Source organism: Astatotilapia calliptera, chromosome 13 (genome assembly GCF_900246225.1).
Source record: "Astatotilapia calliptera chromosome 13, fAstCal1.2, whole genome shotgun sequence".
In the NCBI taxonomy this organism is placed as follows: Eukaryota; Metazoa; Chordata; class Actinopteri; order Cichliformes; family Cichlidae; genus Astatotilapia; species Astatotilapia calliptera.
The window spans coordinates 23,431,909-23,459,427 of NC_039314.1; the positions used below are offsets into that span (position 1 = coordinate 23,431,909).

Here is a 27,519-nt window from a genome sequence, read left to right on the forward strand (position 1 = left end):
ATGTCATATCTATTCTTTAAGCTTTTCCCTTCGAATTGGGACCTGTGCTTGTGAGAGACGACGGTAATAAAGGGCACTTAATTAATCAGCATTTAAAAACCTGGTTCGCGTAAAGAAAGAGAAAAATAAAATAACGTGCAGTGTTTTAATTTTAAGCAAGTACTTTTAGTCTTATGGCTTCAAGGCCTAAGTTGTTATTTTATTTGTTTTATTATTTTTAAAAGATACATTTATTTAAAAAGAAAACCTCAAGACTTGTGTTATTTTTAGAACCAAATTTCCACAAACATTCCAGTAATTTCCAGTTCGTGTACACGCTTTAAATGAAGAAATTTAGAATGAAATAAAAATAAAATTAGTTCCATCTCATTAGGTATCGAGAAATGCAGTTTGACAAGGTCGTCGTTTAGGAATAAGTGACTAAAAGGTGTTTTTGGGTGAAAAACACACACTGCCGCCGAGATTTGTCATGGCTTGTATCGTAACACGGAACAAGAGGCACAGGGTTGCTTGTTCCCTGCTTCAAACATAAAGACACATAAATGTTTGCGTTGTGGGAGGAAGACAGGCCTGCCCGGACACCTCATGCTCTGGAACATATTTCTGCTCCATTCATTACTCTGACGATTCACTTCGCGGTCAGACTGTGTTTGTAAGACAGAGAGGAGTGGTTAGGCCTAAAATCATCATTAGCTACCAATTACGTTATAAATTCACAGTTTTTGAAATTAACACAGGCGAAAATTCGCGTGGTTTCATGAGTAAAAAAAAGTGACAGCAGGTCAGTCAGAAGGCGTTTTGCATTAAAATCTCAAGAGTTTGATATATAGGTCAGGTGTGAAAAAATTATTCAGAGAGACCCTGAATCTCTTTAATGTAAAGGCGTTTTGCACTTCCTAAAAAAAGGGAACAAATTTAGGCTATTAGTGCGCACAGTGGAGAAACATATTTCTGGATACCTTTATGCAAACACGTTTATATCACGTCAAGCACCGAGTCTTCTAAATATTTACAAATGTTAAAATGTCAACAGGGTGTAAGAAAAGCTAAAAAAATATTTCAATAATTGGATCAAAAATATTTATGATTAATCAGACGTTACTTGTCTGTTTTTAAGACAACTGTATTCTTTATATATAAATACTGGTATTAAATTCAGGGATGATTGTCAGCGACAGTTATTTCTGTCACCTGGTATTTATACTTATACTTATTCATATAATAAGAAACATCTGATTTTCCCATTAAACATAGGGATGGCACGGTATTGATTCATTCAAAACAAATTTATTTTGAATGCACTTTTGCTGTGCTCTCTTTTGATGCAGCCACGCGCTCCCTGTAACCTGTCTTTGATTTTCTACTTTTATCACGTGGCCAAAAAGTGTTTTGGTACACTTTGCGTCCGTGCGTAAAAGGAGATGTGGTACTGTGCGCCATCTCCAAACGTCCCTGCCCCAGACAGTTACCAGGCCTCCCTAAAGAGGGCAGTCAAGCATGGGCTTTCTCCTCTTGTCTCCACAGCTCCCAGCGGCTACAGGCTTAGGAATTCACATTTCACAGCCTCGGATTTTCCAGCCATGGTGGAGAGGCGAAGCAATTAAAACGTCGCCCGGGTTTTTTAAGAGCGTGTCTTTTTTCCCTTTTCCCTTCTTTAGTGTAAATAGCGTTCACTTCGGCAAAGGCAGTAAAAACACAATAGTTGCTCGGAGGAGTGATAGAGAGAAAGAAGGGTAGAGTATTGATTTATACGCACATATTGTTATGGATAAAACAGACTCTCTCTTGTTCGCGGGTATGAGGGGGGGAGGGGGGGGGGGGGGAGACATTGACTTTGGGATGCAGGGCTGCTCTCTGAAATGTATCAATTAGAAAAAGAACTCGCTCGGCTCTTACGCGCTCGCCTGCTCAATCGGCTCAGCCTTTTTCTCCTGAAGCGCGTAGTATCCCGGAGACAACCTCGGCTGCAGAGCGCCGGGCTTCATGCGGAGCCCTTTGACTGCGGGCAACAAGGCATGAGGGAGAACTAATCACCCCATTTACACGTTTGTAGCAATTTTACCTAAATGAATTTTAATGCTAAATGAAGGATAATTCGCTTTCTTATCGAGACCCTCTTTCCTCTCTTCTCTTCTGTGTGAGAAAATTACAGCATAACGCATGCATTAGCTGCACATTATCCGCAGCAATGGGAGGAGGGTTGACTTAAGTGCATGTTCTTTAAGTATAAATGATCCTCTACCTTTCTTTAGTGGGCATTTGACATGTTTGTGACTAATCTAGTTTAACAAAAATCAGTTGAGGTTATTTGCTTTTTTTTTGTTAAAACTCCTAAACGACTAATAATGTGTTTTATATGTCATACCTGTGTATCGGAAGATAATTTGAGACTATAGTTAGGAATTCTGTTATTTGACAAAAAGTATTTATTTACAACACAGATGTACATATACACCCTTCAAAGGAAAAGCATACGAAACATGTCTTCAAATGAATCTTAAAGATGTGCATAATACATGTATGAAGCAATGGATAATGGAAGCATTGATAGCACACACACACACTCATTCTCATACATGCACGGTACCGCTCACATGCATCCTGACACGCACAGTGACTTTTACATTCTCTCCTGTCTGTTGATCAGCATTACATCATCTGGTTAAATCAAAATGAATGGACTGTGGCATAAATGGTGTTTCCCCATAGCCTTTGCCTCTCCCTGTTATCAGGCTGCATCAAACGAAAAGGGGAAGAGAATCCATTGGCCATGCGAGTGTTCAACCATGTGACATAAACATCACTAAAACACTGCAAATAGACTTCCAGAAGCCCTCAATCACAGACACACATGGAGAAAAACAGGAAACAACATGTTTGTGGGACACATACTTGTAGTTTCATATCCACAATGATTTTTTTAGATTGTTTGTGAGCATAAACAGGAGTTGTGTATCATGTCTGTTCCCCATCTTTACAATTACACTGTTTCTTTATAAAACAAACCAACAACAACAAAAAAAAAACACAGCATAGTGGCAACCAGATTAAAAATCTTGTTTGTCCAAAATGTTGGCTACTAGAAATTTTGTGTAGCTCGAGTTCACTGAGGTTGGATATTAAATGAGCTTGATTACCCCAAACATCATCAGAATTTTTTTTATACTAATAGAAACAGTCCACCAGTAGAGGAGGGTATAATAAATTGATATGAAAATAATATTAATTTTAAAAAAATATGGAGTGACAAGGTGTAGACAATGTAACATAAATACAATTAGCTGCACCAGCTTTTGCTGTGTTCCATGAAAGGGCTGTGTGTCCTATGCAGAGGAAAAAAGATCTGTCAGTATTGTACTCCAAGCAATCCAAATAAAGGCCCTTCAAGAAATGACGGATTGATCGAATTGTTCATTTATTTACTTTTTTCTTTTAAAACTGCAGTGTGATTGAGTAGGGAGAGGGGACAGGAGGTCAAATTTGATGGAGAGACGGCGCTCACACACAGTGTGGAAAAGAAACAGAAAAAAAGAGAAAAAAAAGAGAAAAAAGTTCACATCCTTTTTTAAAAAAATCTATTAGAAACAACATAATATGCAGAACAATACAATAGCATTTACAATACTTAAATTCCCAGTTCTTGTGAGAGTCCAGCGTAATTTTACAACAGTATACAGTATATTTTCTTTCTCCACTTGCTTCCCATACTAGGGGTTGATATAGTTATACTTTTAATTTCATTACTCTTGCTTTCCCTCCTTCCAGGTTTCAATCCACTATATTATTTAAAGGGCACCTCTTTTGCTTTGTTAGTGTCTTATCAGATACAGACATTGGCTTCTCTTTGGTCCAATTCCATCGTCCCAAAGAGTGGAGTGCTCCTCACAGGAAGTCTCTTTTGTTTGCCAAAGAGTCAAGACTAAATCAACAGGTGCCACATTCACCAAGGGTACAGGCAAATAGCCCAGCATGTCTTGTGGGTCATGTACGTTTGCAATCACAATCACTTTAATGGAGGAATCCATGTTAACTGGGTGGGCAGCAGCAGGGTGGGCGAGGTCTGGTGCCCTCCAGAGAAGAAGCAGGAGTCTGTCAGGACAGGGGTTCATCTGACTGGAGTGAAGTTTGGTTTTCTGTGTATCACCTTTGCTAGATATATAGACGAGGATTGTTGGCAGTCATGGAAGTTCCCATGCTGCAGATACCAGCCAAATAAAATGTGTTGGATCTTGGAGGTGAACAGAGGGACTGCCATTTGTTGTCCCCATCAGGAAGTCCGGAAGTCCCCCTCCATAGCTCTATAGGCCTCTGTGAGACACAAGATCCCCTGGTTTGCCCTGCGCGTCTATGGAAAGAGAAGATGAAAATGGTTAATGGTTTTCCACTAAAAAATGTCTTCTGTATGAAGTTTTTTTTAAAAACTCCACTTTATTAGGAAATGTTAGTCAGGTCATAAAAATATTAAGACTGGAGCGAGTTAGCATACTGCCTGCACCACATGGGCAGAAAATATTTAACTACAAAATACATGAAATTGACATTAACTGTTCATTTAATACAACACTGGATCACATAATACTTGCTCTCACGTTACACTTATAGTATGTGAACACTGAAACAGTATAGTATGTCGCAACTACTGCAAACTCAAAGTAGTGTTAATCTGGGTCAGAAAAAGACCAAACTGTGGCCTTCACTGACACTGTGTGGCTGTATGAGTGAGAGGGAGCGCATTGGAAGGTTTAGTGAGTTAATCCTACACCAGCAGTAATGCTTCTTTAACAGTAGGAGAGGGCTTAGAAACCAAACACACATGATCGACTTGAAGTGATACCAAGGCCTGTGCTTAGCATTTCCTGGATAATCTCTTTAACTGAACTCTGAGAAAACTTAAAATTACCTTTTGATTGTTCGCCAGTCAACATTTGATTAATGATGACTACATAAGACTATTTCAGGTCAGTACTAACATGGCATGCAGTTTAATCTTGCTTTAAAGTGTAATATGCCTGGACAAGACTTGTTTGTGTCACATATTAACCAAAACAACTTAAACTGGTGCAACCTGCTGCACACCATCAAACCTGCTCATACAATAGAAAAACTATGTAAAGAAAACCATCTTTACTGGCACCTCTCACTGCATTCCTCTCTTTAAAGCCAACAAAAGCAGTAATCTATCTTTGCAAGTGGAAAGTCACCATTGAGGATCTACGGCCATTGTAGTCAAAAACCAAAGGAGAGGTGAGGCTCGCAGTCGCCTGTCACCTGAGTATGCCCCGGGCCTGTCCACGTGTTCACCACACAAATGAGAGGACCACTACAGATGACACAAAGGAAGGCAGGGAACAGGACAAGGAGGTGCAGCGGGAGTAGGACAATAGAGAAGTGAACGCAAGGGCCCTCGATTGTTATTCCCCTCATACATCATTTTTCACCTGAAGAGAAAAGGCGCCACTTGCGTAAGGGAAGGGTGAGCTATTATGTTAGCTGTGTTAGATTCATTTACCTTGTTTTCAAGGGAGGGGGTGGTAGGAGTTATTCAGCCAGTGGCATCCAGCCTGTAACCTTTCTATTTTGAAACATAACCTGTGGCACTACCATAAATCAAACTATTATGGATGCGACTTTAAAAGCAGCACAGGCCAGTGTTAAGGAAATGATCTATGAAATTTCCCTAATATTAAATATCTACGATGCAGTTTTTGGAAAAGGGTAGTAGAAATCAGAAAGCATGCTGTATGTCTAATAACCACAGGACAACAATCCATTCATCTGTTGATTCTCGCCCTTAGTTTGTTTGGCTTTCTTACAGTTTCTCCCCCTGGTTAACAAGATTGTCCTCATTACTGCGGTAAATACATGTCAAGGGTCTAATAAATGGTATGCGTGCTTGAGAGAGAGCACACATTGCTAATAAGGTTTTTCAGTTAATAAGCCAATCAATACATTGAGCTGGAACCCTCATTTCTTAGCCTCTGAGAAGGATTCCAGAAGGGCCAAATCAACAGTGACACACATTCACATGGACAATACAAGGGGGCGCAAAATCCCCATTGGGACCTGTTTTTTTTCTCTTTTTTCCCCCCAGTGTTCGTTTATAGTAAAAGTTCATCCAGCAGAAAAATAAGTTTAGGGTGGGGTGGAGGGGGTGACAGTGGGAAGGTTTGTGGTAGTTGATGGGATGAGGGAAGGGATCTTGACCTCTGCGTAGAAGGTTAACAAATTTGTGCTTAATGATTGGAGCAATGAATCCTGGGACAAAGGGTCTCCAGCCAAGACTGGCAGCAAAGGGGTTACAGACAGCGTTCACTCAAGCATTCTGCCCGACATTTTGGGAAAAGCTCCAAGTGGGCAGGCCCAGAAAAATTCCATACGCTCTGTGCTATAATTAATTGTCATGAAACTAAAAATTACAGTTTTCCGGGGCTACCCCTGGCTAATTTTGTGGAAGAGAAAAAGCAAGGGGGAGGAAGAAGGGAAAGGGGGTAAGGGTCATCTGAGAGTCACTCTTGTCACTATCAAAGGCTCAGTTCACTTCTGCTTCAGTTGCTGGACTTCATCTCTGCTGACAGGTGTATTGTTTCGCAAGGGGATAGAAGCTCTGTAATCATCATTGGGTGGAAAGCATAATGCTCTTCACTAAGCAGGACTAATTGGCTTTAGTTTTAACTAATGTTGCAATGTGACTGCTAGGCACACCTTCTGTATCAACGCTCAGCACTCCTCAGCACAATAACCGCTCAATTTAGCCCCGCGGAAACAAAATCTCAACTCTGCTAATGAAAATTGCTTATAAAATATAATGAACCTGTGCTCTCTTAATCAAATAAGATAACCCCCCCCCCCCCCCCCCCCCATGTAATAACCTATTAATTTAATTGGTCATGAAAGAATATAACACATCACTTACATTTAATTGACCTAGAAAGGAAAATAGCAATATTTGACAGAGACAAGCTAGAAGCTAGTAATGGCTAGCTGATGAAGCTGTAAAGAAACGTTCCGTTTGTGAAGAAAAGTAGAAATATTTCTGTCACCATCCCTCTCCCATCTACTCTCTTCTTCCCTCCCTCATTCCTTCCTTCCTCCCTTTACCCCTCCCCTCTTTTCATTTACTCTTTTCTCTCTCGCCATCTCTTTATTCGCCCCTCCCTCTTTCTCCCTCTTTTTTTCCTTCCTCTGTCTACTCGTCTTCTATGTGCTTTGCCTGTCTCACGGAGGATTCCTCTGGTGGCCCAATTACGAGATTCAGCAGGCAAATTGAGGCTGTTTAAAGCAAGGTCTGCTGGGAAGGCTAGCAGCTGCTTGAAAGAGGCTGCTTGGACACAGCGAACCAGCCCTGATGTTTACACACTTGCACATAAACAGGCACACATGTCTCATTCTGAGGCATACTCTTTCTATTACAGTGTCTTCCAGCTTTTCAAACCTGGAATATGCCATTTGACGCAAGAATGTCTGCTATTGTTTCAGTTGTGGACATTTGTGACAGAAACAAGGGTGATATATTTTCACTATAGCACACACAAGCACACGCGTTGTGTGGAGGGTTAATGGTCTCTATTTTTGTAAACTGAATAAGTCAAATCCATTGGTCACACCTCTAGTGATGGCATATTTAATTTGGATCTAGTCAATTAGGCCCAGCTAAGCTCCATACCCTGCTGGCTACCTCCTCCATTTTTGCACTAGTTTGTGTCCCCTCCCTGTGCCAGGAGTAATCCTATTACCATACACACACATGCACATACATGCACACAGTTATAAACACCCACATTCAGCACATGTTTGTGTATAGTATCCATGTAGCCAGAAAGGCTGGTACACACAGGTATGCGCACATATGGCGTACAAACGGGCTAATTCGTACACATACACACATATAACAATGATGTTTACTACGATTGGACCCATAGCCACTTTATACACACTGTGCACTGTGACAACACCAAGCCTGTATACATCCAGAATTATGTGGGAGTCTGTTTGGCCCTGGGGCGAAAGAGAGAAGGAAGGAAAGAGAAGGAAGGAAAGAGAAGGGGGATTGGGGGGGAGGGGGGTGGGAGAAAGAGAAAGAAAGAGAGAGAGAGGGCAAGAGAATTAGAGAGAAAGAGAGAAACAGAGAAAAAGGTGTTGTGTGAAAGAGATGGAGGAGCAAAATTGACAGTGAGAAAAACCACAAAGAGGGAGTGAGACAGAGCAAGCATTAGAAAGACAGAGGGAATGGAAGGGTTGGGTTGGGGGTGGGGGTGGGGGTGGCACGGGGGGTGTGGGGGGGGGGGGGGCTCCTCTAGCTGGTTAGTGTGTGTATTAATGTGGCTCATGCATCAACAGCAACCCGGCAGATTTATGACACTTAAGGGGCGCTCACTTCTCGCTCTCTTTCTCTCTCCCTCTCCTTGCACCACAACTGCTTACATTTTTGCCAATCAGTCTGTTGCCATAGCAACGTCGTACCTGCCCCCCAATTTCCCCCACCCCATCGCACCACCAACTCCCTGTCCCAACCCATCCCCGCCTTCCTTCCTCCTCATCACCCCTCTCTCCTCCTCTGCCCCATGTTTAATAAAAAAAAAATGTGGACAAAACAGTTCATATAGAATAGAATTTTTTGTAATCAGTGAATATTGCATGACAGCTTTTCACCTGCCTTCCTTTCTCTCATTCTTTTTTTCCCCCCCTTAAACCTTCTTCTCTTAACTCCCCTGCCTGACATTAAAAAAAAAAGGTCTTGTAGGTTTTGGATATGTGAGAAAGTGAAGCAGCTACACGCACATGCACAGGCATTACATACACAAAGAGTTACAAGGTTGTGATCAAAGGCTCTTATCACCAGACCAAGGGGTGGGAGAGTTAGACAGAGAGTAACAGAGAAAAATCAGCCTGGGAAGAAAAGGAGTCTGTTTGTAACAAAAACCCATTTGCTTAAAAAAAAAAAAAAAAGCCTAAATATATCAGTTTGGAAAATAGCCATTTTCCAAACAGTGACCTTTGACATCTCACAGACACTCCCATTGTACTTATATTTTTGTAATTATCTTGTGGGAGAATATTTCTACAAGATGAACATCTTACTGTAAATTGCACCCTCCATACTTCCTCGTGGTGAACTGTATTTTAATAATATACTCCAAGTCCAAAAAAGTCTTGGGCAAGAAAGCCTGTGTGTTTGTGTGTGTGTGACAAAGTGAGCATATTACTTACATCCCCCTGTGTGTTGTGATTGGTCGCACTGGAGTAGGGCTACATGTAGTGCCACTGACCTTCCATGCCCATGTTCATGCCCATTCCACCCATTGGTCCTAAGAAACAGAGATAAGTTGTTAATTTTTTATTTATTTAATCCAAGTGTAACTAGGAAATGGTTTGCAGACACCGAGCGAAATAATATGATGGTTTAACTGTGACAGACAACATGCTGGATCTGCCGTGGTGAGGTGTGTGAAGGTGATGGGGAGGAGTGAGGGGTGGTTAAGTAGCCTGGCAGTTTATCCAAACCTGCTGACTTTGAGTGGAGGGTGCGATAGGGTTAGGGACTTGGGAGAATCCCAGAAAACAGGGGATAGAGGAGGAGGAGAGGAGCTTAAGGACAAACTCTGGGATTAAACCTGATGGCGTGAGAGAGAGGGACTGTGTGAGAAGGAGTAGGAGTGAGGAAGGAGATGGTTGTGTAATGTGATTGACCACACCTGTTCTGGTGTATTCGGGGAGGGCTAGATAACAGTGTGTTTGTGTATGTAGTGCGTGTATCCTCATTCTGGTGTAGGAGCATTGCACAGCATAAACTTAAAATACTAAACAGCAAACAGAGACAAAAAAAGTCAAGAATGACGCTGGTAACATAAGAATCGAGAAGACAAAGGCAAGAAGATGAGCTGAGAAAGGAAAGATGGGAAGAGCAAGAGAGGAAAGAAAGGGACAGACACGCTGCGCAAGCCTTACCAGGTGGTCTGATTCCCATGTGCTGCTGGCCGTCCATGACGAAACCCCCCATCGGCTGGCCATCTGGATTGTAGGGAGCTCCTTGACTTACTGTGGATGGAAGAGAAGACAGGGAGGAAGGGAACAGAGTGGTCAATTAGTGCTTTTAATTAAGGCTCAGTGGCCGAGGCGGGATCATCTGTTGACTGGTGCACGCACGGGAAGCCGCTGTTGTCTTTCAACGTCATTCTACTCCATGTCTCTGCAACTGAGTCTCCACTGTAAGCCCCTGGTAGACTTTAATACGTCTAAATGTTCTAAAAGGGATTGGACTGGGTGTTTAGCGCACATATGCAAGGACTGTTGTTTCAAGACTAGATTTAGACCATCTGGAAGAGTTGAGGAGCTGCTTTTATAGACTGACTAATTATGAACCAGTGTAACATATTAGCATGACTCAACTGGGCTAGTGCAAATAAAAATTACTCTTAAATTTTAGGCCATAACATACGGTTGTTTCGTCTTTTTACCGCGCTTTGCTCTCTGGGGATCGTCTAAAGGTTTGTTTTTGTGCATTTGATGTTTACATTCATAACATGGGAATAACTTTAATTTCTAGTATGTTATGTTATATATTTATGGAAAATTCAGACTGATATATTTGGCGTGTTTGGAAACTGGTATCTTCACTGGAATTTTAGAAGTCAAAGTTTTGAGCTCAAACCAATGGCTAAGTTTTAAGGGGTAGAACATTTGTGGTTAGGAACTGTGGAATCCAGAAAAGACATAAAAATACTGCCGGTGATTTTTAATACTAAAGTACTGAACAGTTTAGACTCAAAGGTCTCAAACTAATTGTATGCTTCTCTAAGTAATTTTGACACTTAACACTGCAATGTTTGCAGCGCATTGTTACTGTGCACATACATTTAAAGAACGAAAAAGCGCTCTAATCAGTTTTCCTTTGGAACAATAGAAAGTCATTCTTGCTGAATAATGCCCAAACATTGCCTCTGCCTAGGGAGGAATGACAAGTGAAACCTGATAGGGTTCCTACTTTTTGCTCACTTCTATTGTCCCAGTTTCATAGAAATCCACTTACCTTCGATTTAGCCTGTTAGGGGGTCAGTCAAGCAAAAGCAAGACCTCGGCCCCGCTGAATGTCTTTGAACTTTACTGCGCCCCTACTGCCACCCTGACCTTTGACCCCTATTACAGGTAATAAAGTTTACGGCAGCCCAAACCAAGCCATGCACCAGAGGAACCGCTCACTCACTCCCCTCGCTGCCTGGACCAGCCACAAATAGGGTAGAGGGAGGGTGTTGAGAGGAGCGAGAGGGGTGTGTGTGCGTGGGTAAAAACAGGTCTGGAGCCAAAAAGCCAAACAACGGTCACCCAAAAAAAGAAAGGGGTGTAGTTGTCTCTCGGTTTGAGCCAGGGACGAAGGGCCGAGTGTTTTTTTCCCCTTCCTCAACTCCTTCGGCTCACTGGAAAAAAACAAAAAGTTGGCGGTGGGATGGGTGGGGGGGACTGGTTAAGAGCAAGGCTTACCAAGAACACAGCTAGTTTTGTTTGGACGATAAAAGGAAAAATAAATCCACTCATCATTAACTTGCTTTCAGCCAAATTATATTTTATAATTAACAAATAGCTTTCACTCCAAATGCCATGTCATAGTTGATTAATGATTGCTGTTAATGTTGTAACATTTTGGTTTTGATTTTAGTGCTCAGTCACAACAGTGAGGGGGGGGGGAGCCCCTGGATCTTTTGGACATTCCAGGGTCGGGGCATCAGTCCTGTATTTACCAGATGAGGGGCCTCCGGGTGCATGGAGTGTGGATGGTTTTTGCCTGCGCGACTTGAATACAGTAACTATAGAAGACTTGCCTGCACGGTTTGACTGGTCGATCATGGGCTGCACTATTCTCCTCCTCGCATTAATGAACCTGAAGTAGATGAAGAGTAGGGAGGAAAAGGGCAATAAAGGAAGAAGGGACAAAGACAGAAACAAAGTTAGTGTATTTTTCAAGACAAGATCAGGCAAAAATGCTGACTAATACCTAGAAATCATGGCACACAGCACGAAAACAAACATATTGCCAAATCAGCCTCTCTTTCTTAGCTAACCATAATAATGATATGGAGTAATTACTCTCCCATAAGCATCTCTGATCCCTGGTAAAGCCCCACTAGAGGCACAGCGAAAGTCACATCTTAACAACCTTAATAATCAAGGCAGCTGTCTTTGAAAATGCAGAACTCTACAACTTGTACAAACTTGCACAGCCTCGGCATATACGCAGACATCAGCCTGAACACTGGGGTCTTTGTGGGGCGAGGCTTGGCCACGATTTTTTTCCCTGCCTCTGAAACATTTTAACCCATCTTGCCTTGTTGGAGATGTTCCACCTCACAACGAGCTGAGATTGCTGACTGTTTAACACACTTGGCTTCGCGTGTAGCAGTGTGGGAAGTATTGCTGACAGAAACATGTCATGTTGCCACCAGTGAGAAGCACTGTTTTGGGTGATACTGTGTTAAGACAGGTGACCATTTGTTACTCTGTGACAGCAGGAGGTGTGTGTGTGTGTGTGTGTGTGTGTGTGTGTGTGTGTATAGTCTTAGACTAAAATCTTTTATACTTCATTACATCCTACAAAAGCAAGTAGGCCATTTATTGTGTACACACAAGCACTGTTACTTACTCACACACTCTTAATCCCTCTCTCACTCCTAACATTTATTCACATACATTCGCACCCACACACACACTTATAGGTGGCGCTCCGGCCTTGGTCATCTTAAACTCTTGTGAAATGAACCTTTGACCCTCGGTGACCCAAAGGACAGAGGACTCTTGGGGCTTCTGACTTGATTTATGTGTTCCTGCTGTTACCCCACCGGACTCTTCCATTTCATCTCTGAAAGGGGAGCATTCACTGAACTTTAAGGAAACAATAGTCCTGCTACACTTCTAAAGCTGGAACACAGTGCAGTTAAGAGCTTTGGGAAGGGACAGCAGGGGAACAGAAGCAAAACGACACTAGGATGCTGCGTCTGTTAATTAGTGAATGGAAGCCTCTCGCCTTATATGTATCCTGCATTATCTTGTAAGGACAGCGCTGTAGGGAAATAAACAAACAGAAGGTGGCAAAGGCAGATACCAAGAGAAAAATGAAATGATTAACAGCCTAATTGCTCCATTATATTTTGCAAGCTGCTTTAGAAAAACTGTTCGCTTTGGCAGGGATGCAGGCAGAGCTTCCTGTGAAGTGAAATTTTTTTTACATTGGGAAAAAAAAAGTTGCAGAGATTCTGTCAACCTTTGAACTTGAAGCTTTGGGGCATTTTTTCTGTATTTGTTACAATAAAGTATACAACCTTGGAATTTCAAGGGGTAGAAAGAAATAGAAGGAGGTAGGGAGGAATGCAAGAATGCACTGACATGGCAGAGAACCATCAAATGAGGGAACGTCTGGAGTTTTATCACCACCACCACCCCCCCTCTCTCTTCCTCCCCCACTGCCCTGTTTTGTTGGGGGAGATATGAGAGGAGGAGCAAGGGAGAGGGCGAGGAGGGTTGAGGAGGCCTGAGCATTCCTTTAACTTTGCTCTCCTCTCCTCTGCTCTCCAAACCCTTTACAAGGTTAACTGGAGGCCAGTGCAAGCTCACTGTTGATCTCTCCCTCCTCTTGTCATCCATAGCTGTCTTATTGTCACCATTTTTATTCTTTGACTCTTTTCTGTCTCTTTGTTTTCCTTTTCCAACATGGCTTCTACCTCTTTTAAACATACACTGATGCAACAAAGGAGGATTTTTCAGCAATAGGTGTACACTTCTTAGAAAGTCAGGTATTCATTCCTTGCGCAATAGGGCTTAAGGCATATGTGGACTTCAAACTTGATGTGAAATATGGCAAAAAGAATTTATTTACTCTAAGGATTAAACAGGCAATGTATTAATGAAATAATAATCCTACTCCTACTGCTGCTACTAGACCTACAGGTGATGTTATTATTGTGACTCCTAAAAAAACAACAGTGTCCATGCCTCTCTTTCTTGTATCTGTTTCCTTCTCCAGCTTGCTCCCTTCTTATCACTCCTTCCCTGTATGGTGGAAACTGGCAGCCCACCTCACAGCAACAAATCTACAGTCTAACCCACCAAATCCCCTCCTCCTTTCAAAAACTCTTGCCGGTTTCCTGTCCCTGTCGTCCCTATATCTGAGGCCAGATGCACCATGGGGGCTGGAACAAAGGATAAAATGCTTCTCATAATAGCAGCCAGGGGAACGGAGCGATGGAGAGCGGGAGAATGGAAGGGAAGGAGGAGTGAGAGAATCAGAAAAAAAAAAAGCAAGGGGATCTGGTCTGCAAACCAGACACTCTTGCTGTGACCGTTAATAAGCAGACAGAGAGAAAGACTGGGGGGGTGGTTGGTGGGGTTAGGGTGAGGGAGATGGAGAGAAAGGAGGGAAAGGAAGATGGATGAAATAAGAGAGAGACACAACTCTGAGAGAGATGGAATGATGGAGAGAGAGAAAAGAAAAAGAGAAACAGAGAAGAGAAAAAATGGAGCGGGGCTTCACCTTTTCACGACCCCTGGGTGCTATAGGGCCTGTGTGTTATGGCCTGTTCATTCCCCTGGCTCCCATCACAACACAATGAGCTGCACTATTCAGCTCCACTCAGTACAACAATAGCTGGGCTATTTTGGCGTGACACACCACTGGTGGTACGCCTAAAGTTGGGCAAAGGAAAGAACACGACTTGAAATAAAATTTGTTGGAATCCAACATGAACACCGTCAGGATGTGAGCTGGATTCACACCAAGAGCACACATGTTTGACATATGCATGCACCCATGACACAGTGGATCAAGACGCATGTCGGCCACGTGTTATGCCAGAGTTGAAGGCACTAAAGTCATTTAAGGAGACAGAGTTTTATTGTTTTTTTTTTTTGTTTCTTTCTTTTTTGTCGGATCCATTTCTCCTTCTGAGATTGCTCATGTCTGGATTAATCCTCCTACCCCTCTCCCTCCTCCTCTAGAAAGAGTGGAACTGATTGCGACGGCGTCTGCCAAGCCCTTGCTAATGTCCTATTCTCATTACGTGCGACACACACACACATACACAGACATACTGAGCCGAGTCAGCTGCACACAGGTGTACACGAAGCACACGTGAAATGCCCAATTAAAAGCAAGAAATTGTCTTTTTCATCAGCTGCCTTTGTTGCGTGACCAATTAGGGGATAATTTAATAACGAGCAGTGGAAAGATGCAGATTGGATATACAAAAGGTTACTCCACAAGCTCATTGATTTAAATTCATGTGGAGTTCTCAATATCTGTGGCACACATACTCACACATGCATATCTCCTGAGCCAACTACCGATATTATATTAGTAATATGAGACGCACAGAAACACACAAATACGCACATACAGCGCACACATCCACCCCGCGTTCTCAACACTCACTTACATACTATTACATTAGTAATCTGAGAGAATTTTGCACACGCGGCCTGCACACATCTCATATTTTTACACCGCTGGATATTTCAGCATCACATACATTCATCAGGATCCAGCGGTGTATTTCTGCGCACGCCGACAGAGGTTTACATGCATATTCAAATCTGACAGCCACTTAAAATAACTCTGCAACCACACATTCCTCTTAGCTGCCAATCAATGTGATTTAGACGCAGTAAAAGAAAGCAAGCTTTGACGGGTAGAATCATGTAGCTTATCATCAGGCTGTCACTGCATGGATACCATTGATTGTCTCCTGCTCCACCACAATTAACGCATGGCCCATATATCCTTCAGATACACACTGATGGTGTGCCCGCGCGCTCTTTCTCTCTCTCATTCACCCATGTAATGTAAAAAAATAATCTCTCTTTTTTAACTCTTTATTTGTTTACTCAAAACTTGCTGTTTTTAAAAAAGTGACTTTAACACATTACTCTTGCTTAATATTATCCAAAATAATAATTGCACATTTTCACACACATAAATTCAGTAACAGTTATCCCAGCCTAAGCCAAGCCACACATTTATTTCTGCAGAACTTTATTATCCCGTCCTATGTCCCAGAACATCACCATCTTCTTAAGTAATTAGTTATTTTATTATACAGCTCACATATTCTCTTATGCACAGCCGGGGGTGGCAGGGCATTCCCGTGCTTGTACCTGCACTGTATGTGTGTATGTGTGTGAGTATACTGCATGTGGGTGTGCAAGGGAATTACAGTTATGAGTTTTTCCTTTTGTTCTCCTCGGTTGATGACTTAACTCATAAATCACCTCCTTCTCATTTCCCCATACTCTATCTCCATCCCGCCTTCTCTTTCTCTCCTCCTCTGTGTCGTTTTCAGGTCAGATGCTTGGATTAGATGCTTCAGATTAGTTTAAATAAACTATCGGAGCTGCTTGCAAAATGCCTAGTTGCAACACAAACAGTTACAGCATGGGAACAGTTTTAAACAAGACTAATTCAAATATGACTCAGCTTTATTTGTTGTGTTTACATGACTTTTTTATGGACTAATGCCCCTAAATAAGCACAGACGGTACTTAATGAAGGGTGAATTTCATTAATCCCCAGAGTAGTGGCACAGGTTAAGTTTGGGTAAATATTAAAGTTCATTGAGAAAAATTGTCTTATTAAAAATTTGCAGAAAAAAAAGGTAAAAAAACCCAAAACTATTTAATAATTACAATTATATTATTTTTGTACTTGTGATGCCTTAAAATAATGTTTCCTTGTAGGAATAGAGACATATTCACAAAGCAGTGATGCATTTAGGATCATCATGTTGTTTTCTCTCTTATCCCATCAGTCTTGCAGTCATCTCAGCTGCATCTGAGACCACTTGCAGGGAACCAGGACTGGTGCAGTTTATCTTGGGAAGTATGGTTTTGAGCTAAGCTCTAGACTGTGCCAAAAGGAAAAAAGGCTACTGCAACTATCTATGTGTAAGCCTTATATTGTGCAAAATTACTGGATTTGTCTTAATTGTCTACGCAGCTTTCAGCAAGTACAAACACTCACATGAGTACAAACAGTTAATGCATAGCAATACTTGCCCTGCATGTGCCCACTTGCCAGTTCAAAGCACCGTTGTCTTATTTGCACCATTTTTCCTAATGCTGCTCAGACAGATCAACCAGCAAAATATACCTATGACAACCTGCAGCCAGATGACGACATGTGTATTTCATTTAAATGTCCAAACTGAAGAGGAAAACAACAAAGGCACATCACTGCTGGCGAGCAGAAATGTTAATGCAGACCCTTCAGAAAACACAGTCAAAGCACCTCCGTGTGGTGGCATGAACTACTAACAAGATGAGAGACCCACAAACAAAAATGCACAGGTGTCCAAACTGAATAATGCTGCTAAGACAATGTGAGCCAAGCAGAGGGGCAAAACTCTGGGATGCTGTCACTCAGTATGCTACATGTGCAGCAAGCATTTTGTCACTGATTATTCAAATATCCATAGGTCACTATTAGGCTACTCTATTTCTTTAAGTTAAGCTAAAACAGCATGCGTCTGGTATTGTAGTGGATTGTGCATCATTCAGAGAACTCTGAAAAGCTAAAACATTGCAACCACCTAACTACAGCAGTTTGCAAACAAATAGCTAATATTAGCTTTCTAATGTTGCTTACATTTGGAAAGCAAAAGGTGTTTTTTGAGTTTCGAGACCTGCGTTGCTTGTTGTGGGGGCCAATGTTTTCTTCTTTAGAGACAGTGTAATGATTATATTACACTGTCTCTAAAGGCCCTACGCACTGGGTCTGTAGAGAAGATGTGTTAACCTTGGGGTTAGCTGTGACACTACGATGAACATGGAGCTATAAAAACAATATAGAAAACAGCCTACAAGTAGGGTTGAAGTAAGGTCATGCAGGAGTAATGTGATCAGATTGTTTGTCTGTAGCTTTCTTGTTATTAATTATGAGGCCTGTATTTCAATTTAGCTTAACATAAGTATTTACCAGGAGCCAGTCTCCAAATGCATGCACAGCTATTTACAGACACACCCACTGAAAAACATACACATTAAGTAAATGCAGGTCTGCAAATATAGCCCCTAATAACACGAGGTGGATTAGCAGGATCCAGCGCCGCATATGGAGGAAAACTTAAGAAAACAGTGTGAAATTTAAAAGGAGCTTTAGACTGAGAACAACCACGGGGTCACTTAATCCCCATTACGGCACACACATAAAATACAAGCATGTAAGGATACACGCACACATACACACACTCCCTGTTGCTCTCCTCCCCAAGAGCCCAGTGTCCATTAAGAGAGCCATGAATCTAGCACTAAAGCTGGTTTTACAGAGTGGAGCAACAGGACGGGTAACCATTCACACACAAACTGGAGAGGAGCGCTGTGTGTGTTTAGTGTGTTATGTGTGTGTGTGTCCATGACAACCAGGTGCCTCTCAGATGTATATGGAGGAAATGTTGGCCACTTGAAAAACATACATGAACTCACTGGCTCTGACTTTGCTGGCTTTGCAATTCCTGTCGACTTCTATATAGGACTTGCCAAAAAGCAAAATCTAAATAGAGGGTGGGAGAAACAGGATAAAGAAAAAAAGTGCTCACAATACCAGAAGACAAAAAAACAAGACAAAGACAGAGAAAAGAAATTAAAAGGGAGTCTGCAGCTGTCACACGTGACCCCAGTCCCTCTCTTTATCTCTGTTCCTGCTTCCCTTCACACACATTCAGACAGTCTTGGACTCAGTGAGCCAGTCATCCATCAATGCCAAAGAGAGGGTATGGCTTGAAGCCTGGCTTTACCCAGAAACAACATGGCTGTCCTGCACACTGCCCACTCCGCAAACACCAGTGGACAGAGCATGTGTCCTTTAGCCTTTGGGCTTAGATCGAAATGTGTTTATGTGTTTATGTGTGTGTGTGTGTGTGTGTGTGAGTCTCTGCGTGTTGCTCTTTGTGAATGTGCAACTCTCTGTTAGCAGCACTCCACTTTTCTGTGTTTATGAAGGTTTCATGGGCAAGGTTGCATATGTATTTGCTTTAAAAAAAAAACAAATACAGTGTGTGTTTTTCTTCCCCGTGTACACAAACACACCAACTTAACATGCACACACAAACACACAAAAATCTCAGTCAGAGAGAGATGACCACCGTGTCACACAGAGACAGTATTGCTGACAGGGCTTGCAGTGGGGACTGTTGCAAACACACAGTGGTTGACCTAAATCCCCCCATACTGCCCGTGTCATATCCTGTCTCTGCGCGTGTCACTTCCACCCGCTGGCTCACAGCGGCTATCGCTATGGGGATCCCTCTGAGTGCCCAGAAACTAGCAGCAGACATCTACAGTCAGCAAATACAAAAGAAGGAGTGAAAGTAAAGAAAAGGAGCAATATTTTGACATGACAGCTTCTAATGCATTTTTAAAATTTACATATTGACATTTCAATTTACCTTTTTAATGTCAGCTTACCTACTTTAGTAAATGCATATACAATTTCAGGATTTAATTAAAAAAAAAATCCAGTTGCTAGAACATTTTACCACTACTGTAATAATCATTAAACACGGGTGTCCGATCCAGTTCATCTCACCAACACTGGCTGGCAACTGCCACGTGTGTCAGTGCCGGCAGAAACATTCTCATTTTATGCTTTGTCAACAAATCCCCTACATGGAACCGTCACATATTTTAATTGCATAAAATCACTGTCAGTCCTCTGTCTGTTAATTGTGGGAGAAGCTGTCCTATTTTCCTCGATATTTAACTTTGGCACGCAGCACTTGATCGCCGTCCTGCTGGTTCACTTCACAGTAGTGTTTGATCAACATGAGAAAACATTAGCGTGAGAACAACAACAACTGACTAATGGTGGCGAGTACGACAGCGACCATGTGTGCTTCAACACAGATCCCGGGCATTCACATTGCGCCGCCTTTCATGTTTTGGACTACCCCCTCCTCTACAACAAAAGGAGGTTTAAAAAGCAAGAGAGAGGAGTGGGGATAAAAAGAGGAAGAGAGTAAAAAAAAGAAAGGGAGAGGGGCGAATGAAGGGAAATGCAGGTTTGGCCTAGGGCAGCGTGCTGTGATGTAAGAGAAATAGAGAAAGTGAGGGGAAGAAAGAGGGCAGTAGGGGTGAGGAGAAATGGTGTTATTTGTAGTCAGTCATTGCACATGGACACCTATTTGAGTGTGCAGACACACACACGCGCGTGTGTCTGCACACACTTTTGTTGACATAATACAGTAAAGACAGGGTTGTGTCTGCACAGGCTAAAGTTTCCTGTATGGAACTATTGTTAGCAACAGACTTCAAACCAAGGGAAGAAAATATTGTTCTTGAAATTATTTTCACATTTTTCCTCAGTGTTGAAAACTTAGGCTGAGGTCACATCTAGTGAAAAGTGTGCAAGTGCGTGTGTGTCTTTTGGGGGGGGGGTTCCTGTAATGTCAAGGAGTTTCAGGCTGAAGCAACTTGACACAGCTGCAGTGTACGAAACGAGCTTCGGGGCATAGACTGAAACTTGGCCTGCTAATTCCAAAACACACAAACACACACCTCAGAAGACTTTCTGTGAACAAGTTCTAGCATCTCTCTCTTAAGCCTGTCAGCTTGCAGAACACTGAAACATGTTGTCATCTGCTCTCATTATTTCAACTGTTTAACACAGTTTATTATTCTTGCAATAGGTGGATCTTTTTTAGTAATCAACTCTTCCAGATATTAAAACATTTCCTTCAAAGTGAGTCCTTTCGTGTGTGTTTGTGTATGTATTTGTGTATTTGATGACAACGTTTGCCAGATGCATTAATGACATTTTTAACTACTTTAAGTAGTGACAAAACAGACTGGACACACAATATGAATGCCTTATTGAGCAGGAAATATGCATGGCAAATAGAGGAGGTAAGATTTAAACCTAGATTTTCCTTCATATGCTTCAGAGGCCTTCACACCACCTAACCTGACATTCTTGTTCTTCCAATAACGTTTTTTGTGGTCTAACCACATCTCAGTTCCAGAGCAACATTACTGTAACTCGAAAACAAACCAAAAACAAAATTAGATCTTCAACCTAAGTTGAATTAACCAATTTATTAGGTAAAAATTATAAACAGCAAGTGCTTCTTGTCATTCTTCTTTGCATGTTTTTCCTCTCACCTTGCTCCACTTATCTGTCCTCCCTTACTTGCTCCCCTTCCCTTCTTTCACCTCTTCCTCTATGTTCCCCCTGCCTGTGCTTTCAGAAACCCGATAAGCAGCATATGTATGTGCCATGCCCCCCTTTCCTAAGTAGCCCGAACGTCCGTCCACTCTGCCCTTTTAAATACTACCTCTCTTTCTCATTCTCTCTCCCTCACTCTCACTCTGTGCATGCTTTTAAGACGTTCGTAAAAGGAGGTCTTATTGACAAAACAATTGCTCGGCGGGGCTTAAACACTGCCTTTAAAGGGGTATTATTAAATTGCAGGCAGGAAGGGGAGGGGCAGCCAACAAGGGAAACCTGATGACCTCGCCATCGATTTTTACATCACTGGAGCGTTAGGAGAACTTAGCACAGAGATACTGACTGTATCCAGAGAAACAGAGAGTAGAGAGATTGAGAGAGAGAGAAAAAAAAAAGACATTTTATATGTTACGCATGGAGCTTTTAGCTCCTGGCTCAGTCCAGAATGATGTAATTGTTCGAGCAGGTAAAAGGTTGTATTGTGAAAGAACATGTCCATACTATGGTTGCCGACAGATATAAACACGGGTCTATCGGCAGATCTAAATCGAATTATTCCTCGACTTCTTTCTTTACCAATCAACTGATACAGCTATTTTTATATCGCATGCTGAGGAGAGGTCAGTTATGAATTCGTCTCCTTGAGACATGAGAATTCTTTCCCCCTATTGCTCCATCCCAGGATTGCTTTTGTTTTGTTGACATGCCTCTGAAAAACATAACCAAACAGTTTGGACAGTGTAATCCAGCTCTCACTTAGTGGAACATATGCACTTGTGTTCCTAAAGTACATGCACTCGAAGGAACAAAAGAACTTCTCCTTTTGGAGATCCTTTTGAATTTTTTTTCAGTATCATAATTGCAATGCAAATAAAAGCCTGAAAGATTTGTTTGATTTTGCACACAGATTGTATCTTTTCTGTCACGCTGTTTGCTTTTGTCATGCAACACCAGGCCTGTGAGGTGGCAGCAGTTTGTGTGTAAGTTTTACAGCTCAGTGAAATAAGATGAGATAAAAAGCAAAAACTTTTTGTAGCCCAAAATTATTAGAAGACTAAAATAATACAGGAACAAAAAACAGATTAAATTTACTTTGTTTTTTTAAACAACACAACATAATGCATACTATAAACTACTAAAAACTATAAAAAAAAAATACTTTCTTTGTGGTTGATTTATTCTTTAGAATTTACAGTACAGGTTTGTTAATGAACTTTTAACGTCATAAGCATTCACATGGGTGAGTGCTCTTTGTGACATACTATACTGCTCTATAAAGTCTATGGGAGACTTTGCACTTATGTTTTAATGTACATCATTCTGTTACTCGTTTATGCCAGAGGGCGTGAGAAATTTCCGTTTGCTATAGAATATTCTTAAATTCTCTGTATATGATTCTGCTTTGTAAATGTGAACATGTATTGCCACACACACACACGCACACTTTTGCCATTCAAATTGAGATTCCCTGGTGCAGCGTATTTCTGCCAATAATTCATGAGTGATCTGCGCCCCTTGCCGGCCTTTAGCATTTTTATTTAATCTGCTGAGCCCTACCGCGTGCTCACTCATCAATAATGCACACCAACATGTGTGTTAACACATCTATGGTGCGGGAGACAGAGGGAGAGTATATGGTTATATTGCAGTGTGCGATTATGCAATATATGTGAGGTAACACACATTGTACAGTACAATAAAGAGATTGTATGTGTCTATGTTGATGCAGGGGAAGAAAGGAAGAGTGTGTGTTCTTAATGTTCTGACAAGAGTTTTTCTTTGTCAGTTGTTAAGTCATCCCCTGTTGGGACAATAAGCACGGATCATGGATGACCCCGGTACATCCTGAGCTGTTTAACATGAATTCATTGCCCATGGCCTGCATGTGACTGTGAAACACACTCCCACTAGGTGTTTTATACTTTCGGAAGTCTTCTTTTGCACCCATTTTGCAAGCGAACACACGAGATGTGAAGCGCGTTTGTGTACTCATTTGTATATATGTCTGTGAGTACGGTTTTCCAAAGCACTGACAAACAGAATCACATCTAGGAAAATTGACTTCACTAAATCAGTAGGTCAGGAGGTAACATCACTGGGGGTTGCTATGGAGACACCCAATGACGGGGCTTCCCAACCAGCACAACAACATGACTGTGAAATGGCAGTTCCCCTAACGTAACCCCTCGCTCTCTATTACTCTGTCATTGTCTTTCTTTCGTTTGTTTCTATCATCTTTTTCCCCCTCTTCCATTTCTGCTTATCCTCCTTTTCTCTTCTCTCTTTTTTTGGTCAGTTTCTTTGTCTTTATCTCTTTGTCACTCCATGTTTTCACTTTATTGTTTTCCTTGATCGCCCTTCCATGCCACACTGTACTGCTCGCTTGCTCAAACAACCGAACCATGCATGGAAATATGCCTGTGGACAAGCGTGTACACACATACACACGCACGTATACAACAAAATGTGAGGGGGCAGCGGGATCCCAGCATGGAGGGTTTAACAGCTAATACCCCTTAGATTAACCACCCCCGGTCCCTCTCTTTTAAACACACACACAGACACACACATCTTCTACAAACCAAGATTAACCTCCTACGATTTACACAGTGTGTGTTGGTATTGCACAAATACACATGCATACACACCTTCGGGGTGTGTTGCTATTCCCCTACCAATAAATATAACAAACAGATTGAGAACACACAGTCAGTATTAAGTGACCAAGCTACTGTTCATGTGACTGTCTGTGACTCACACACAGACACAGGCGTGTGTGCAGACAGAGTTTGGCTTTATCTCAGCTGTAAGGATTGATCCCCATGGATTTCAGAGGGGTCACGTGATCTGATAACCTCTAGGATTCCCCCTGGTCCGGAGACCTTTTTTCACCAGTATGTGTGTGTATTGTTTTTGGCCTGGTATAAAATGAATTCTCCAAAGACTGATACATCATACCCTAATCTAACGTCTGTCTGTCTCTGAGGTCTCAGATTAAACAATGGCTGGGAATAATGTTAACATCATTAGGCCACTGGTAATGGGGAGTTATCATGTCTCATCTCCTTTTCTTCCCTTCTCCCTTTCTCCTTCTCTTCATCTATTTTTCACTGTCTGCCTCTTCAACTCTCACTCCTCCTCTTTGCTTTTTCTGCAGTCTCCACTTTCATGCTCCTACCAAGCAAACTCACTGATACTTTCAAGGATTATTTTAAGGGCTGCTTAGATCAAAAACCCTCTGCAAGGGCCCTGCCTTGGTTACCCAGACTTGAGCCCCTTTAATTAGACATGGCTAATAACACTAAGCATGTGCTGATAGCCATCTCTCTGATAAGACTAGCCGCAAAAGGACACAGGGCCTCCTTTTACCTTTTACAGTATTACCTAAGGTTAAAATGGATACTTAGCAACCTTATTTTATGGCTCAGTCCATGCCCAATTAACAGGCCAGTTGGCACTTACAGAGCAGTAATTTGCAGAGGCTAGTTAGCAATCAGCCTGTCCGTTAATATGCTAGGCTCCTTGCTAACAAGGACATCTTCAAATGCCTTGTTAAAAAATAAGTACTAAATAATAACAATAATATATGGTCATTTTGTTCTCTGACTGACTTTCGTTCACTTTGTACTCTGACTGCAGGCTTTTGGTTCCCAGAGTTTGCAAAAGTAATTGGATGCAGTTCCTTTGGCTATCACGCTGTTCTCCCATAGAATCAGCTCCCAGTTTAAATTCAGAAGACAGGCCTTAAAATTTTCCCTTTTTAATCACAGGGCTGGAGCAGGTGACCCTGCCCATGCCTTAGTATGCTGATGCGGGTTTGGGCTGCTGGGGACTTCCCATCTTCTCCACTCCCTTATTTTCACTCTTGATGCATTTATATGCCACTATTGGATCATTAACCTTTATCTACTCTCTTCCATAGTTTGTGCTTTATCTTTGTCTCTTTGGACTCTTTTCCCCCTTTTCTTTTACTCCTCACCTTCATGTTAAAAGAGAGTTTGTCTGGTCTCTGGTATTTTCTGTCTAATATTGTTGGATCCATACCTTAGTATATAAAGCACCTTAAGGTGACCATTGTTGGGATTTGGAACTACACAGATACATTTGTATTGGACTGAACTGAGTTGTTAAGACAAAGGTAACTAAGCTTCTTAGAGGATTTTTTTTAATCCAAATCAGAATATACAGTGTTTCCTGTTCATATTTTACTTTTCAAATAATATGCAGTACTACAGACTTCAGGATAATTTGCAAAAGAAAAAAAGAGGAAAATTGTATAAACTGAATAAATGTATGTTTTAAAAATTTACAAAGAGCAGATGAATGTTAAATGATGTTCTCCAAGTGTTTAAAACAAATGCTAATCACAGTTAAAGGTAAGCCTACAAAAAGCCGCAAACCCCAAAATAAGACAACCAAAGTAAAACCCTATAATTAGTCTCAGAGCAGTAATCATTCTTTTATAAGTTGTGCATCTTGGATGATTTTATTGGATGTTTTCAGATAGTAGTTTGATTCTTAATTAACATGGATTCTCATGTTTGGGCCGAGTTAGGCTGTTGGTTTGGAAAATCACTCCAGGCCATATCTCTTTAGATGGATTGATCTAGGTGAGGATGATTCAGTAAATGGTGTGTGCGTGTGCGTGATGAAAATAGAGGTGGAGTGGAGGCATTAATTCTAATCATCAAGAACTGGGATAGCCTGGGGGGTCAAACTCCTGAAATCGACTGCATGTAAACTCTGAAATGACTTACCAGTTGTTCACTTGTAGGATCGTGAGTCCTGTGTCCTGCGCCAGCTGTTTCTTCTGTTCTTCCGATGGGTAGGGATGCTGCAGGAGACAGAGACACTTTGAGAAAAGGCTGACCACAAATTGTTTAATGAAGCTTCTTGTGTTTTTAAAAGGGCTTTGATGTGTCTTTTAGCAGGGAAAGAGATGTTGCAGGGCACAGGTTGCACATACACAGTCGCACATACAAAACCATGCGCTGTAATGAGACCTAGAAAATGAGATGTGTGCTCATGCTCATTGGTGCATAGGTGTCAGTATGTGCCTGTGTGTATGTCTATGTATACTGTAAGTACATCTGAGTGTGTGCACATTAATGTGCCACCCCCTCCGATCATTAATGGAATATGAAATCTTGTAATTAATGGCAGCCAAAAAGGCAAGCCAATTAGAAAGTTAAGTGAAGTGGAGAACCAGCTCTAGTAATTAGGCAGCCTCTTACACAAATATATTCGCGTCAATGGCCCCCCTTTCACCCCGCTGCATATGTAATCAGAGAGTGGGGAATATGTAACATTAAGCCGATGGAATAGAGACAAGAGGATGTAAAACTCACGTCTTTATTGCTGCTGGTTTCTTTTATCCTTATTACAGTGTGTACAATAACATGACTCTGTTAAGTTTGTCTTTTTGTTGCAATTATTTCTATGGCTTAACTGCACAATATGATCCCTATCCCCAAAATTAAAGAATGCCACCAAAACATATCATTCAATGCTGTGTCGAGTCTTATATCGGGTGGAGGGCGAAGAAGTTATACGCATACACCCAATAAACTTTCATTTTTCGTAACTCTTAATATGTTTTAATCAAACTGCATCACCTTGATTTTAGAAGACATCCCTTTTTCACTCATTTGTGCAACAATAATATTAACAGGTAAAAGATAAAAGATCCTTCCTCCTTATTCGAGGATCCAAATTGGAATCTGAATGATTTTTTATTCATCTGAAGACTAACGAATGCATCATGGACACGAAAAGCCCGAAGTGACTTCTAAAGTCAATGTTTAAATATAAACCAGTGACTGTGACCCCTCCTATCAAGAAGCCAGCTGAGAACAGTTAAATTTGAGCCACCTGTTTAAATATATAGAATGAATAAATGGGATAAATGCGAACTTGGGGAGTGTGTTGATTTATATTGGAGTAGGGGGTATCACAGTTGCACGGAGCCTTGTTCATGGAGTACAATGTGCTGTTCATGACTCAGACAAGACATGGACTGTGCAGTACGGCATAGGCAGGCCGTAACAGAGGAGAAGAGGAGGGAGGGGAAAGGGAGCGATGGAGAGAATAGATTGTTGAAAGGCTAGCACAAACTGGAGGACTATCTATAATCCAAAAGCTGTGTATACATTTACAGAAGGGATACATCAAAAACTAAACAGCATAAGGATAATCTGGCTTAATGATCCAGTCAGCACTATTTTAGAGCACTGCTTTTCAATGATTAAGTAGTAGTATTTAACAATGACTGTCTAAAAACTTAGAAAATCTTATGCTACTGACTTTAAAGAACAAATTCAAAT

The 27,519-nt window shown here is 41.6% G+C and overlaps 1 protein-coding gene across 1 annotated transcript in view; it reads right to left on the reverse strand.

The window, feature by feature from the left end:
• Positions 1-2,403: 2,403 nt before the first annotated feature.
• meis1b (Meis homeobox 1 b) overlaps positions 2,404-27,519 on the reverse strand; it is a 77,335-nt gene continuing 52,219 nt past the window's right edge. Inside the window, exons 9-13 of the mRNA XM_026189899.1 lie at positions 25,954-26,030; positions 11,814-11,872; positions 9,946-10,035; positions 9,208-9,305; positions 2,404-4,345 (exon numbers count right to left, since the gene is read on the reverse strand). Coding sequence (XP_026045684.1) covers positions 9,247-9,305; positions 9,946-10,035; positions 11,814-11,872; positions 25,954-26,030 — 285 coding nt within the window. The 3' untranslated portion in view covers positions 2,404-4,345; positions 9,208-9,246. The remainder of the gene's footprint in view (positions 4,346-9,207; positions 9,306-9,945; positions 10,036-11,813; positions 11,873-25,953; positions 26,031-27,519) is intronic.